At 47.0% G+C, this 14234-nt stretch overlaps 1 protein-coding gene across 1 annotated transcript in view; it reads right to left on the reverse strand.

Annotated features, from left to right (window-relative positions):
* Positions 1 to 12696, reverse strand: part of KLHL3 (kelch like family member 3) — a 55185-nt gene extending 42489 nt beyond the window's left edge. Inside the window, exons 1-2 of the mRNA XM_005147243.3 lie at positions 11556 to 12696; positions 3622 to 3684 (exon numbers count right to left, since the gene is read on the reverse strand). Of these exons, the coding sequence (XP_005147300.2) occupies positions 3622 to 3684; positions 11556 to 12328 (836 nt within the window). The 5' untranslated portion in view covers positions 12329 to 12696. The remainder of the gene's footprint in view (positions 1 to 3621; positions 3685 to 11555) is intronic.
* Positions 12697 to 14234: the final 1538 nt, after the last annotated feature.

A 14234-nucleotide genomic window follows, 5' to 3' on the forward strand; every position in this document is an offset into this window, starting at 1 on the left:
TTACTTGGGAGAAGAGACCAACCCAACCTCACTACAACCTCCTGTCATGTAATTGAAGAGACCTTTTCTCCAGGCTAAACACCCACAGTTCCCACAGCCGTTCCTCATTGTACTTGTTCTCCAGACCTATCAATCCATCTATCTGCTGTTGTTCCTCATCCTTGAATCAGTGCTACCTCCCCCTCAAGAGCTGGCCTCTGCGGAGATGGTGGATGAGCTGAATGGCTCCTAATGATTTCAAGACTTGGATAGTATTTTAGCAGAGAAAATCTCCAGTCAAGCCCATGCACAGGGCAGCAGCAGGAGAGGGCTGGTGATGCTTGGACCTGCTGAAGGTCCCAGCCACACTGATGTTTTCCTAGTCCCACTGCAGAAAGTAGGATCTAGCCTCCAGTTCCCCAATTGATAAAAACCTTGCTGTCCTTCTGTGTAATCCATCAGGGCAAACACATGCTGGGTCCTTCTAAACTGCAGGTGCTCTTTAGCCTGAAGCACTGGATTAAACCACATTTGCCATTTTTACTCTAATTGATACAAATACAGGCACTGCTACATAAAGCTATTTTTTCCCCTCATTTTTGTCCTGGGAATCAGTGGTGACAATCCAACAGATGCTGCTGCACGTTCCACATGGGGGTTTCAAAACCTCATTGAGAATCTTAATAGTCATCACCCCATTCCTCAGGCAAGGAAGCTTGACACACCTGGAACTTAAAGGACTTTATTGAAGTCCCATGGGGATGGAGAGCGAAGAGTCCTGCTGTTGTTTAAACACCATTTAGCAGCCCCCCCAAAAGCAGAAGAAATACAGATAAAGCTGTGAAATCAAACCTCACACAGGATTCAGACAAAATTACTGCATTTTCCTTTTGGGAATCCTGTTAAACAACCAGTTTAAGACCAGTTTAAGTTTAATGGATCCTCTCAGATCCATTCAGTCATCTCTTCATGCACAACATGCAAATTGCAAGACATAAGTGTTCCAATCAAAACAAAATATTAAAACCAGTAGAATTCACCTAGAAAATGAGGGCTAGAGCTTGTTTCCACTGAGTAAGCCCTCCAGGAAACATTAGTCCAGATACAAGAGCAGGTCCTGGCACAACCAGCCACACCTTCTTACATGCTTCTCCCCACCAGCACATGTACCGTTCCATAAATGCCAATAGCAGCCATGGAAAGGTAAATCCCAGGGTCAGATGAGCAAACCAGTCAATAGTCCTTGCTGGAACAGGACAAAGCATCTTTCAGTAATCAGAGATTATCTTTATAGCAGCCTTGCAAACTTATCATGAGTGTGTAACAACCCCAGTGCAAAAATTCCTTGCTTGTTTCTAAACGCAAGGATTGGTATCTTGGAAAAGCATCCAGCTAAAAGGAATTAGCAACACCTGATGGATGGAATTTTTCCAGTCTCTTTCAAAAATGCCTAGTTCTGAGCAGCCACAGATTTCTCCTACATCTACTCTGCCTTCAATCACTGACAGCCACAGAGCCAATGCCCAGAGTGGAAAGGTGCACAGAACACCCCTCCCAAGCAGTACCACCAGCCTTTGGCCCACCAAAACCCTTCCAGGCTCCTGTGACAACCTTCAGATCTACTGTGAAAGACCAAACCCCAACTCTACGAGCTATAGGGAGAGATCAAAGCACTGCCAATGTCCCTATGACTGCAAGGAATTTCTTCAATAAAAATGACAGTAAAGGAAGGAATTTAAACAATGCCTGCCAATCTCATCAAAAAGTCTCTCCTAGCCTGAAGTCTGGCTGCTGCTTTAACCCTGAGGGTGTAAGTAAAGCACATTGAGTGCTTCTGAGGACTTAATTCTGTAAAGAGCACTGATGCACTCAGACAGCACACTGTCAACCTCCACAGCTTCAGCAGCAATCAGAAAAATACATCTTTGAGTGACCAACCTGATGTAACCTTGAAGCTGGTCCTGCTCTGGGGGGTGTTTGAACCAGATCACCTCCAGGAGTCTCTTCCAACTAAACTTGTTCTGTGATTCTAACAAATAGATATTCATTTAGATAGATCTCTATTTAGACAATGTTTTGTGGGGAAAGCTCCACTAAAGCAATTAATGTAAGAAAACCAGTGAAAAGTATCAGCTGAAATAGATGTCTTGGTATCTCGGTGGCTAACTGGAGGCACTTTTAGGTGGTATTCGGGTACTGCTGTCTCCCAGCAGACCCAGAACACAAGGTGCCTTTGCAGAGAAGTCCTGAAGGTATCTGCTGCCCAACCATTGCTAGGGTTTAGAGCATGTCATATTGCTTTCACTTCACCAAATCAAAACAGCAGCTAAAGTTTAGCTACTGAAGCAACTCATAAGGATCCAAGTTACCACAAGGCTCAGAAGGAAGCTCTAGGAGACCTTGTAGGTAGGGATCTTCCTAGAGCTGGAATCAGTGACGTTTTGGCAGCTGAAGCTTAAGAGGTAAGAGACTCCACTGAAGCACTGCTTTCTGCAGTGTGTGGTTGGTAGAGGAGAGTGGGCTGGAGCCCCCACCCAGCACTCTGCCCCACCGGGGCCCAGCTTTGCAGGCTGAGATGCTGCAGAAGCCAGCGGCACCTCCAGCCTCTGGGGCTGTTGCCCTCTGCTGGTACATGTCCCACTTCCACACCTCTGCTGGAGTCTGTGAAACCCGTGCTCCTTTAATCTCTAACACACAGCACCTTCCCTGTAAAAACAGTGGGTTTACCCACTACTGATATCACCCGCAGCCGGCCACATCAGCAGCACAGACTTCCTGACCTGCACTCATACTACGTATTCATCAGAAACTTGCTGGGAGACTTTATGGTTTGGAATTTCTCAAAAGGCAAAATTAACCTTCAGGAAGAAAGCTGTGAATCCAACTGCTGTGGGCCCTGGAACAATGGCAAAGGCCGGTGCTCAGATGCCTTAAATACTCCCAAGTCCCTCTAACTCATGAGTCCTTAGTTTTGCCTCCCATTTCTGCACCTCTTGGAAGTGTACAGTTCTTGCTATAGGCTCAACATATGGACTTGAGAAAACGTTTAGGTTATGGTCCAAAAAGTGGGAAATTTGGCATTTCTTAAGTGTTAAAATATCATTTTAATGTGATTGTTTGTCTTTATATCTCTTAATGTTTCCACTATTACCTTCTATAATAAGGGGCAATTATCCACATGCTTCATAAAGATGTTGTATGGCTTAATATCTGTATAGCATTATTCTGAGACAAGCATAAACCAACCTATTCCCATACAGGATCTCACCACCTCGGTCGAAGTCTCTTTACTATTACTCCTTATACACTCATTGCCCCACTCTCTTCTTGAAATCTTTTAAAACATTCCATGTTTTGTTCTCTGCAAAAGAAACACTGTCCATCTCCCCGGTATCACAACACTACATGCTGCAACATTAAAGCAAATGAATAAATCACACAGCTGCCACACAAAAATTCAGGCAAGATAGTTTCTGCACTCATATTTTACCTGAGCAGAAAAGCGGGCTCATGCAGCAAGTCTTCCTTGCAGGTAACAGGCTGTCCTTCCTGGGCAAACACCTTTTTTCTCCTCAATCTTCATAGCATATTCAGAGTGGGAACTGTACATCAGGGGCTCAGCTCAGGTTTCTCTTCACTTACTGGACTTTTGGGGTGTGCTTTTCAGAGCTCAGCTTTCCGTTTCTCTCCATGCAGAAGTGCACCCTGTAGGGGGGGGGAAGAAAACACACTTTGAGAAGGCATCAGAGAGCATGTGGCACCAGCTCATTGTAACACTTCTGGCCTTTGGAAGAAGCCCAGCTCTTCCTTTCCCAGTCTTCCTTCCAAAGGCGACATTTCCCAACTCCCTTCCAGCACACCAAAAACAAGAGCTCCCTGTTGCCACCAGCTACACACAAACCTAACGTTTCCAAAACACACATGGTACGGATCCACCACCAAGCTCATGCCTCGAAGAGGCTTTAAAAGTAAAGCAGGAGCCCAGATTCTACCTGGTGCTGGGTGAGTAAAAGAAAACTCCAACAGCAACTTCTAAATTATATAATTACAGAAAAAAAAATCACTTGCCTGCAATTAAAATTGCAGAAAATAACAGACCAGTGGGCCTAAAGGGGAAAAAGCACAGAGATTCGGTCATGGTTACTTCCTGCAAAGGCTTGAAAGCCGCTGGGGATCTCTTTTTCAGGAGGATACATGTATCTCCATGCAAGTAACAGTAGAAAGTGAGTATTACTGGGCTGGCAGAACATGCTTTGCTAAATATCCTATGTAGGAGGCATTAGCAGTTACAACTACAACCACCCTATCCTGTAGTGATCTCAGGGGGAGAAGTCCCAAACTTGCAATCAGACAGGACTCAGAGCAGCTCTCTCCAGTAAATGGAGCATCATTACTGCAAGAGTGGTGGGAAGGATACAATTAAGGAAGCCCAAACAAAACCACAGGGATGGACTTTGGCCAAATTTGTTACCTAGTGAGGTTGGTTCACCCCTCTGCAACCCAGCCAGGGAGCAGTCCATGAGCCCAAATCCAGAGGACATCCCTTTTGAGGAGGGAGAGGATCTAGAGGATGAAATGGGAATAAACTGTTTCAAAACAGCGCTGACAGGGCTGTGACTATATCCAACAGCCAGGTAAACACAGCCTCCCCCCCAGGGCCATGCCCTGCCCATGTTGTTGTAATTTGTTCATCAGGGTGTGTGGCTGGGAGAGGGAGGCTTTCCACTGAAACTGTTAGTGTGAAGAAAACAAGATAGTGATCCACAGAAAAAGAGAACAAGTAAAAAGAGTTTGCAGTCCCAAACACTACTTGCACATTTCATCCAACACTCCTTTAAATCAAGTCTATGCTGGAAACAGGGACTGGACTCCTGATCTTCCTTCTTCCCAGTCAGTGACTGCAGTGACTGTGTTCCCTTCAGGATCTTGTGGAGAGCAAAACCCCATTGTAAATCCACAGAAAGCAAGACTTACAGAAACGAAGAAAAGACTGAGATGACATTTATCCTTTCTATTGTCTAGATTACAGACTAACACCATATTTTCAGACGTCTTTCACTTCAAAACAGCATTCCTAATGAAAACAGGATTTCTGCAAGACTACTTGGCAAATCCATGCTATAAAGTAGCATTTGAATAACTGAAGTATTTTCAGACCCTTTCTGCTTCTAAGGAATTGCTCTGCAATGTTCGTCAGTGATTTGTACTTTGATGGTAGTGAGCAAATGTGCATCTTGACACATTTCCAGACAGAAACCTAATCCCTTTCTAAATTGGCATTGATTCCTTACTGCATTACACATGGAGATATTTATAGTAGTTTAATGAATGGAATATGTATAAAATTTATATATAGCAAGTGGAGTTTGGGATTTTTATGGGTTTTTTTTTTTGGTTGTTTTTTTTTTTTAGAAAGGGCTGTTCTTTCCAAATCTGTGTATTTTCCATTTGTGAAAGCATGCAGGAAATGGAACTGTGTGCATCAAGCTAAGAGGGTTAATATCCAGCTGTCTCACACAGATGGCATTATTAGTCTGACTGGGCCTGACACCTAGTTTTCAAAGTTAAGGAGCTTTGGTGACTTGGACGGCTGACAGTCTGAGAATAGCCCGTGCTCTGAGCTTGATGCTCTCTGTAACAGCACTAGGCAATAGCACAGCTTTGCCTAGCAAACTTTTAACCAAAAGCCTAGATCTGAGGAGTTTCATCTTTTCAACTCAGTAGATAGGAGAACTATAGGAAATACAAGAATCTGAGGAATGTTTCTTCTGCACCAAACTGCAGCTTTTGCAGCCCTTGCTCTTTCAGGGTTCTCCCTACCTATTTTCCCCATGAGATGAGTTAGATGCTTTTAAGAGGAATATAGATATGATTAAAACTGTTTTGGAACCATACAAAAAAAGAGGTATCAGTTCAAATGTGATGATACATTTCCTTCCCTTTATATATGTATATAACAGAAAAGGAGGAGTTCTGGAAAAGGTGGCAGAAAGACTAGGATTTGTCAAAGGAACATCAAGGAGGAACGCACCCAACTCCATCAGCCCTTTCCAAGTCCTAGTATAGAGGTAAATGATAGAAAATTCCTCGGTAAAGATACATAGCAGAGACTCTCATCTCGGTATAAGGAATTCACATCTGACACCCATCAACTTTTGTTACAGTACAAGTAAATGATCATTGAAATGGAAATGAAGGTATGTGTGTGCATACACACACACATACCAGAAGAAACAGAGTAGTAATGCTTCAACAGGAGACCTAGAAAAAGCCCATTAACAAAAGCAAATAGTGCCTGTTGAGGCTGCCTCTGAACTCTTTGCAGTGTACTTGCACTGTGAAACATGTTTCGAAGAGAAGCAGGAATTGAACTGTTTTATTCATTTAAGAAATAAAAAGTAACAAGCAGAAAGCTCATCTTTAAGGGGTGCACAAACCAGATCAAGGCATATGTTATGCCACAAATATTACACAACCTGTTGTTTTGTACATCACACTTCTGGCTAAGGTGAAAGAGTGAATTTTTGGGGGTTAGGCTTTCAAACACCTAATATTAATCCAAGGTGTTTGAAAAAACTTACTGGAAATGCCATCTTCATATTAAGCCACATAGGAACTAGAGGTCCATAACAAGGCATACCATGTAAATGTGGTACAAACTGTTGGTTACGTGACAAACACTGATGCATAATAGCTACAACAAAACAAACAACCCTCTTAAACAGTTTGGATAAGCTGCCTTCTCTTAGAAAACCAGTATCTCCCAAGCTGTAGGAGACAAATCCCATTCTCACAAAGCACACCACGTTTATGCGCATTGTGTGCCTATCAGGAGGATGCCCTTCAGTTTTAATTTATAGAGATTAACAATTTAAACCAACCTTATATTTCAGGAAGAACATTGAGGTATGTATTACAAAGAAGCTGCTCTATTTTCAGGCTTGAAGGGGAAGTTGGGGTCCACAGCACCACTCAGGCTGACTCTTTTCAGCAACAGCAGGAATGCCAATAGAATGGGACAATAGTATCAGCTGATGGGGCAGGATAATAAACCAGTGTTCTGCCCTATACTATCCCACTTAGGTCTTGCAATGCTAAATGAAACAAAATTTGCTTTGCAGGAGATCCGAGGGGGAGGATGAAGAACACCATAAAGCATCTGAGGACTTGAATTACATTTTTAACCATCTCTAGTATTTCAGCTTCACTGACGGTGAAGTCTAAACACAAAGTGTCTGACAGCACAGCTCAAGCACCGCTCCGGTCAGCACCGCTACTTCACACCACGCTGGCCTCCCCCAGGTCTGAACTCCTGTGCATAGAGCCAGCACTGCAGCTGCACCACTGACAATTATTTCAACACCCAGAACAAACCCTATAGCTTGCTCAATTCTGGAGGATAGACTGTTCACACAAGACTACAGAGTAAGGCACAGCTTATTTTGCAAGTCCACTATAGCTGTAATACAGTGACCCACTGAGATTGTGCTTGAAGCTGTTTGAGCTGTGACTGGTGTTCTGAACTACCTTCTCATCCCCTAATATTAAAACAAGGGAGAGGTGCAGCCACTGATTTGTGCTGGTATCAATTCATTATGTGTACAGGTGTTCAGCATGTTTCTTTGTAATGCAGTAGTCATCAGGATGATAAAAAGTGGATGTTAGGCTAGTTTTATTAGCCAAATAAAATCTGGAAGTCACACAAAGAGCAGAATCAACAAATTAGAGTAGACATGAACACCCACCACTGTTAAACAATTGTGTGCATCACAGCTCATGAGATAAACTACAATACTACAGTCTCTGAAAAGCTTTGGTTTGGGGAATTTCCTCTTGCTCACAGGTTATAAAAGAAATACCTGTGCTTTAAGGAAACTGCTGCACTTCTCTCATTATTAACTGCTGAAAGTAAATTAGTTGCTCTCACTTCCTGTTTCTCCCAGGTGAAAACACCACAACCGTGTTCATTCCTGAACAGAAGGTAATTAAATTACTGAGCTCATTTCACACGCAGGTACTTCAAAACTAAACTATGAACTGCCAAACAGCAAACTAACGTTACTTTATTTCTAATTCCACGACCACCCTAGTGTACAGTCCCAGACTTATTTACATGCCAGCTATATACTTCATTTAATCTTAGTTCTTCCTATGCACCTCTATGCAGACAAATCCACCCAGGGGTCAGAAAGTTAATTAATACCCTTAAATACGTAAGCAAGGCTTTATCAGCAAATCTCTTCTGTTTATTAAGAACTGTACTAGAAACAGGTTTATATCCATTGAATCTTAAAGTCCCTGTGTCTTTAATGCTATCAAATATAAATCTGCATCTCTTTCTATATTCCATGGTACATCCTAGCCATTACTTACGAGGCACTTAATGAGCCTCTCCAGTGTTATCTGCATTGTCAAGAGGAATTTCTTGCTCCCAAGCCACAAGAGGTCAGAGCACAAGTCCCAGCTAATTAAGACACTCACAACACTTTTAAACAGACGACAATCTTTTGAGGGAAAAATTAGGTAGCAAACCGTCTAACATAGGTGCAATTTCTGGGACCTGCTTGTATTCTGGAAGACGTTAGTCCTACGAGAGGATTATCACATACAGATAAACATCAGACAGCATGATTCAGTACAAGTTAATAAACTCAAGCTATAGCTTGGCCAAACCATCAGATTTCACACATAAAGCCAATTTTTAAAACCTACTTATTTCTAGTACCAACATATTCTTTTATGGCACATAACACATGAGAATACCATAAAGTTGGTGCACAGATCTTTACCTTCCCAAGTCTAATGACAAGCCACATCACAGAAGTGCATCTATCTTATTCAAAACCAAGCTCTCCCTTGATAAGGTCAAAGCAATTCATCACTGCCAGGCATCAAATGGCTTGCCCAAAACAACACAAGACCTAGAACTCCACAGTTCACTTAAGCTACAACAAGGAAAGACGTGCTTCAAGTCCAAGGATGACTATCCAACGTAACGTCCAAAGGTAAAGTAAAAAGCTTCAAGCCCAGTGAACTGAAATAAAACCAAGCACCTGAAGCTGCCCCCTGACAAGAGCTGGCACCTGCAGTGTTTTACAAACACTTATTTGAAACCACTTGCATTTTCAACAACGTATCAGTGATAACTGGTTCCCAGAAGAAAAACAAGCTTTCAAGATAAAAATATAACAATATAATTACAAACAGCAAGTTTCTTAGAACATATTTATAAAAGCAAAGCCAAAGCAAACCAGTTTCACTTTAAGAAACACAAATGATCAGACTCAAGAGGAAACAGATATTGGTTTAAACCCTGTGACACCAAAAGGTTGCCATGCTTATTTAAGCTTACACAAGTAATCAAGATGATGCTGGTTTTACTCCTAATAGCAACAGAAAGACTAACTTCAACCAAAATCAGCATCAAGTCAAAGTCAGACTGACATCAAAGACTGACAGTACCTTGACATTTCATGTTAAGTCCTTCAGCCCAGAAATACAAATCCCTAGAATTTGAATTGTCCACTGGAATCAGTGGGAATTACATGGCTAGTATCTTGCATATCTGGAACAAAGCAAAAAAAAAACCAAACAGTTTTTAAGATGCAGTCCCAAAAAAACATCAGCATTAGAGACTAAGTGCTTAGAAACCTGAAGGCAAAATAACTTCGTACTTTTCAAGTCCGTGACCCATATCATACATACTCTCACTCAAGTATATAAGGAATTCAAATCTTTATTTAATATCCATAAACCCATAAACGTTTGCTATTCTCTATTTCTATGCAGGAAGGCAGTTTTCCCCTAAAACATTATGCTTCTAATAAACAACAAACTTCCAATTCTATTGCGTGAAAGGGCTACAAATATACATTTGTTAATCAAGCAGACTACACAAGAGATTTTTTGCTTTACAATGGGCACCTACATTGCTGGTACACTTTGCTGGCACACTTTGCTGGCTCACTTATCACAGCACTTTGCCCGTGTAGTTTAGATTATCATTTTGAAACATGGGCAATTGTCATTATTAAAAATCAAAGGACAGAAAAGAATAGGTGCTGAGGCAGGCATTGCAAATCCATTCCTTTTCCAGTCTGTACTCATGGAGCCCATCTTTATTCACATGCGGATATCACTGCATTCGACACCAGTCATCTAGTGGCATGAAATACCTTTCCAAAGTCTAGTACAATCGTTAGCAAACCACTTTTCCTCCTGCTGTAACGAAGCCTGCAGCAAGGGGGCTGCCATCCTGTCGGTAGATGGTGCTGCGAGAGATTCTTGGGGAACTTTAACGAAGGACAATAGTTCAGTGAAAAGTCTGTTAACCCGGTACTATGAAAACAAGTACGCGTTTAAGACAGGATAAATGTCGACCCTTTCCTGGAAGGAATCATACACAGACAAACCGAAAAGACGACTTGAAACTAAGCAATAGGAAATTCGGAACATTTCATATGAATGAAGCACATGCTTAACACAAACTATTTCTTCAAAACTACACAGTACATATGTTGATGGAAAAAAGTCCTATAGAAAAAATTGACCAACCATGTCAGCACGTCAAACCGCCCAGTACAAGATGGTGGATGCACACAAACGGGGGGAGAACAAGGGGTTTAAAAACAGACCACATCCACGGGTTAGTACTTCAAAAATTTCTCTGTCGAGCGCCTGAAAGCCAATGAATCCACTAGGAGGGGGTAGCAAAAAAGTCAGTTAGGACCTTTACTGGCAAGAAAATATTTACTCTAGGTACAAGAGAGCTTTGAAAGCAGAGGAACACTTGCTTCAAACCTACAAAAGCCTTCAAACCGTACGGAATGGATCCTAGGAAAAATAATTAGACATGTAAAGGTCAATGAACACAGTGATTTATTTAAAAAATAAAAAACGTAAAAACGATTCTTTTTTCCTCCTTTACAGAAATGTTAATTTCAGTCATGGGATCCGAGTAGGTTTTGTAGAAAAAAATGTAGGAGCCAGGTATTGAGTCCTTACAACAAAGGAAATTCCCCCATAACCCTTCCCAGTTTTTACTCCAGATCAACAAGACACTTCCCACCCCGTAACCCTCCCACCCCCCCAAAAAAAACCAAAACAAATTAAAACAAGACATTTTTCGTTGCTAGTATAAAAACGACCAAGGTCCAAGTAATAATAAAAAAATAGAGTCCATCAATGACTGTAACACAAAGTATGTGTATGTGTGGCCCAGTCCATCTTCAGAGAGAAAGTGGCACAGGCAGCAGAGGCGACCCTCAGGGGGCATTTAGGAGCTGCTCCCACAGCAGGGAGGCATTTAAAAGGAGCTGCCCTTCGGCGAACGAGGGGAGAAACCATTTAGAAGCTGCCCCGTATCAAAGGGAGGGCTTTCCACGCCACCCCCAAAGCGTATGGGCGCTCCAGCTCAATAAGAGCCGCCCCCGTAGCCTCCCCCACCATAGCCTCCTCTGTACGGTCCACTGTTACTGCGGCCCCCCCAGTTGCCGCCCCCTCCTCCACCTCCTCCGCCGCTCTTCATGGGGCCGTAGGAGGACTGATGCTGGCTGTAGCTGCCGAACCCGCCGTACCCGTTGCCGTAGTCGCCGCCTCCCCCTCCGCCTCCGTAAGAACCGCTGCCATAGGAGCCGTAACCGCCACCGCCGCCACCTCCTCCTCCACCGTAACCGCCGTAACTATTGTAACCGCCGCCTCCTTTGGAAAGGCCGTTGTGATCCCGGTTGCCGGATCCGCCACCGCCCCGGCCCCTTCCTCCGCCTCTGCCGCCCCGAGAAGGCCTAGAACCACCGCCTCCCCCGCCCGACTGGATGTCCTCCTTGGGCACAGCCTTCTTCACCTCCACTCGGTGGCCCTGGATCGGGTGAAACTTAACCACGGCCGCTTTGTCTGCTGCATCGTGGTTCTGGAAATAGACGAAGCCGAAGCCGCGCTTTTTCCCGCTCTGTTTGTCGGCGATGATCTCGGCCTTCTCCACGGGGCCGAACTGGCTGAAATGCTGCACAAGGTCCCCTTCGCCTACGTCCCCTTTGAGGCCGCCCACAAAGAGCTTCTTCACCTTAGCGTGAGCCCCCGGTTTGGCCGAGTCCTCCCGGGATACGGCCCGCTTCAGCTCCACCGCGTTCCCGTCCACCGCGTGCGGCGACGCGGCCATGGCGGCATCGGCCTCCTCTACCGCCGAGTAGGTGACGAAGCCGAAGCAGCGGGAGCGCTTGGTCTGCGGGTTGAGTACGACCACGCAGTCGGTGAGGGTGCCGTAGGCCGCGAAGTGCTCCCGCAGCCCGGCCTCCGTGGTCTGCACGTTGAGGCCGCCAATGAACAGCTTGCATAGCTGCGAGTTCTCCATGCTGCCGCCGGTGCCGGGGCTGCGCCTGGTCCGGGCGCCGAGACTCCTCCTCCTGTTGGGGGGCAGCTCTGACGGTTTTTTCCCCCCCTTCTCCGTCGTGCCACTTCTTCCCCCTCGCTTACTGCAGACGGCGCTACCTCACGGCTGCGGCAGCCGCCGGCGATGGCTCCCTCAGCCTGGCTCCAACGCCTTCGCTTCGCCTCACCTGACCAGCAGAAGAGACGGGAGCGTCCCGGCTGCCGCCGCTCCTCCGGAACGGGGGGTGGGGAGGGGGCAAAACACAGACACGCACAAAATGGCGGCGACTGCTTCTCCACAGCTCTGCCGGCGACTGGTGCCCACACAAAGGGGCCGCTGGGAGCCCCGCCCACCCGGCTGCCGCCGCGCACGCCCCCCGGGCGGACTCAGCCAATCAGAGCGCGCAGCCGGACCCGTCCTCCACTCACCTTTTAGGGGCGGGGCCTCTGGCAGCGATCGACGACATCGGCCGCTAATCAGAGGGCGCGACCTCTGCCGCGCGTCGGCAGAAAGCCGGGGGATTGGACCGTGACAGACGAGGCGGGCAGCCAATGGGGTCGCGACGTGGCCGCCGGTGATGCGGGGGAACCTCCTGCGCGCGCCGAGAAAAGGGGCGGGGTGGGGGCTGCGCCCGTGCGTCCTGCCCGATGACGTCCCCAATGGGGGGGGGGGGGGTCCGAGGGCGCCTCGCGCGGGAGTGTTTGAAACTCTGACCGTTACCCTGCGCGCGCCCCCTCCGCCTCACGGAGCGGCGTTACCTGCCGGCAGCGCTGCGCTCCCCTCAGGGCTGCGCTCCCCTCAGGGCTGCGCTCCCCTCAGGGCTGCGCTCCCCTCAGCGCTGCGCTCCCCTCAGCGCTGCGCTCCCCTCAGCGCTGCGCTCCCCTCAGGGCTGCGCTCCCCTCAGGGCTGCGCTCCCCTCAGGGCTGCGCTCCCCTCAGGGCTGCGCTCCCCTCAGCGCTGCGCTCCCCTCAGCGCTGCGCTCCCCTCAGCGCTGCGCTCCCCTCAGGGCTGCTCTCCCCTCAGGGCTGCTCTCCCCTCAGGGCTGCGCTCCCCTCAGCGCTGCGCTCCCCTCAGGGCTGCTCTCCCCTCAGCGCTGCGCTCCCCTCAGCGCTGCGCTCCCCTCAGGGCTGCGCTCCCCTCAGCGCTGCGCTCCCCTCAGGGCTGCGCTCCCCTCAGGGCTGCGCTCCCCTCAGCGCTGCGCTCCCCTCAGCGCTGCGCTCCCCTCAGGGCTGCTCTCCCCTCAGGGCTGCGCTCCCCTCAGGGCTGCGCTCCCCTCAGGGCTGCGCTCCCCTCAGCGCTGCGCTCCCCTCCTCCCCGCCGCCGGCAGCAGCCTCGCACCTTCACTAGCAACACGGAGCCGTACGTTCCTGACGGGCAGCGACTCCTCTCGGCAGGGGTTTTATCCATTCCATTTTGCCCGGCTTCTATCTGCTCCCTCCTAGCGTTAGGTGACTGCTCCTCACTCATTTGTGCCCATGTCCCGCTTTTCAACTTAGAATCAATGAGGTCAGAAAAGACCTTCAAGGTATCAAGTCCACCACTAACCAGTGTCACTAAGCACCACATCTACACGGTTTTCAATGCTGCCTTGGGCAGCCTGTTCCAATGCCTGGTCATAGTTTCATTGAAGGAACTGCTTAATTTCCAGTCTAAACCTGCCCTGATGCAGCTTGAGGCCATATCCTCTTGTTCTATCACTCGCTTGCTCCTTGGGAGCAGAGCCCAGTCCTTGGCTCCATCCTCCTCTCAGGCACCTGTAGGGAGCCATCATTCCCCCGAGCCTTCTCTTCTCCAAACTGAACCCCCCAGCTCCTTCAGCCATTCCCCATCTCTCTTGTGCTCCAGGCCCTGCACCAGCTCCATTGCCCTTCTCTGGCTTTTCCTGCTA

Source organism: Melopsittacus undulatus, chromosome 10, assembly GCF_012275295.1.
Source record: "Melopsittacus undulatus isolate bMelUnd1 chromosome 10, bMelUnd1.mat.Z, whole genome shotgun sequence".
In the NCBI taxonomy this organism is placed as follows: domain Eukaryota; kingdom Metazoa; phylum Chordata; class Aves; order Psittaciformes; family Psittaculidae; genus Melopsittacus; species Melopsittacus undulatus.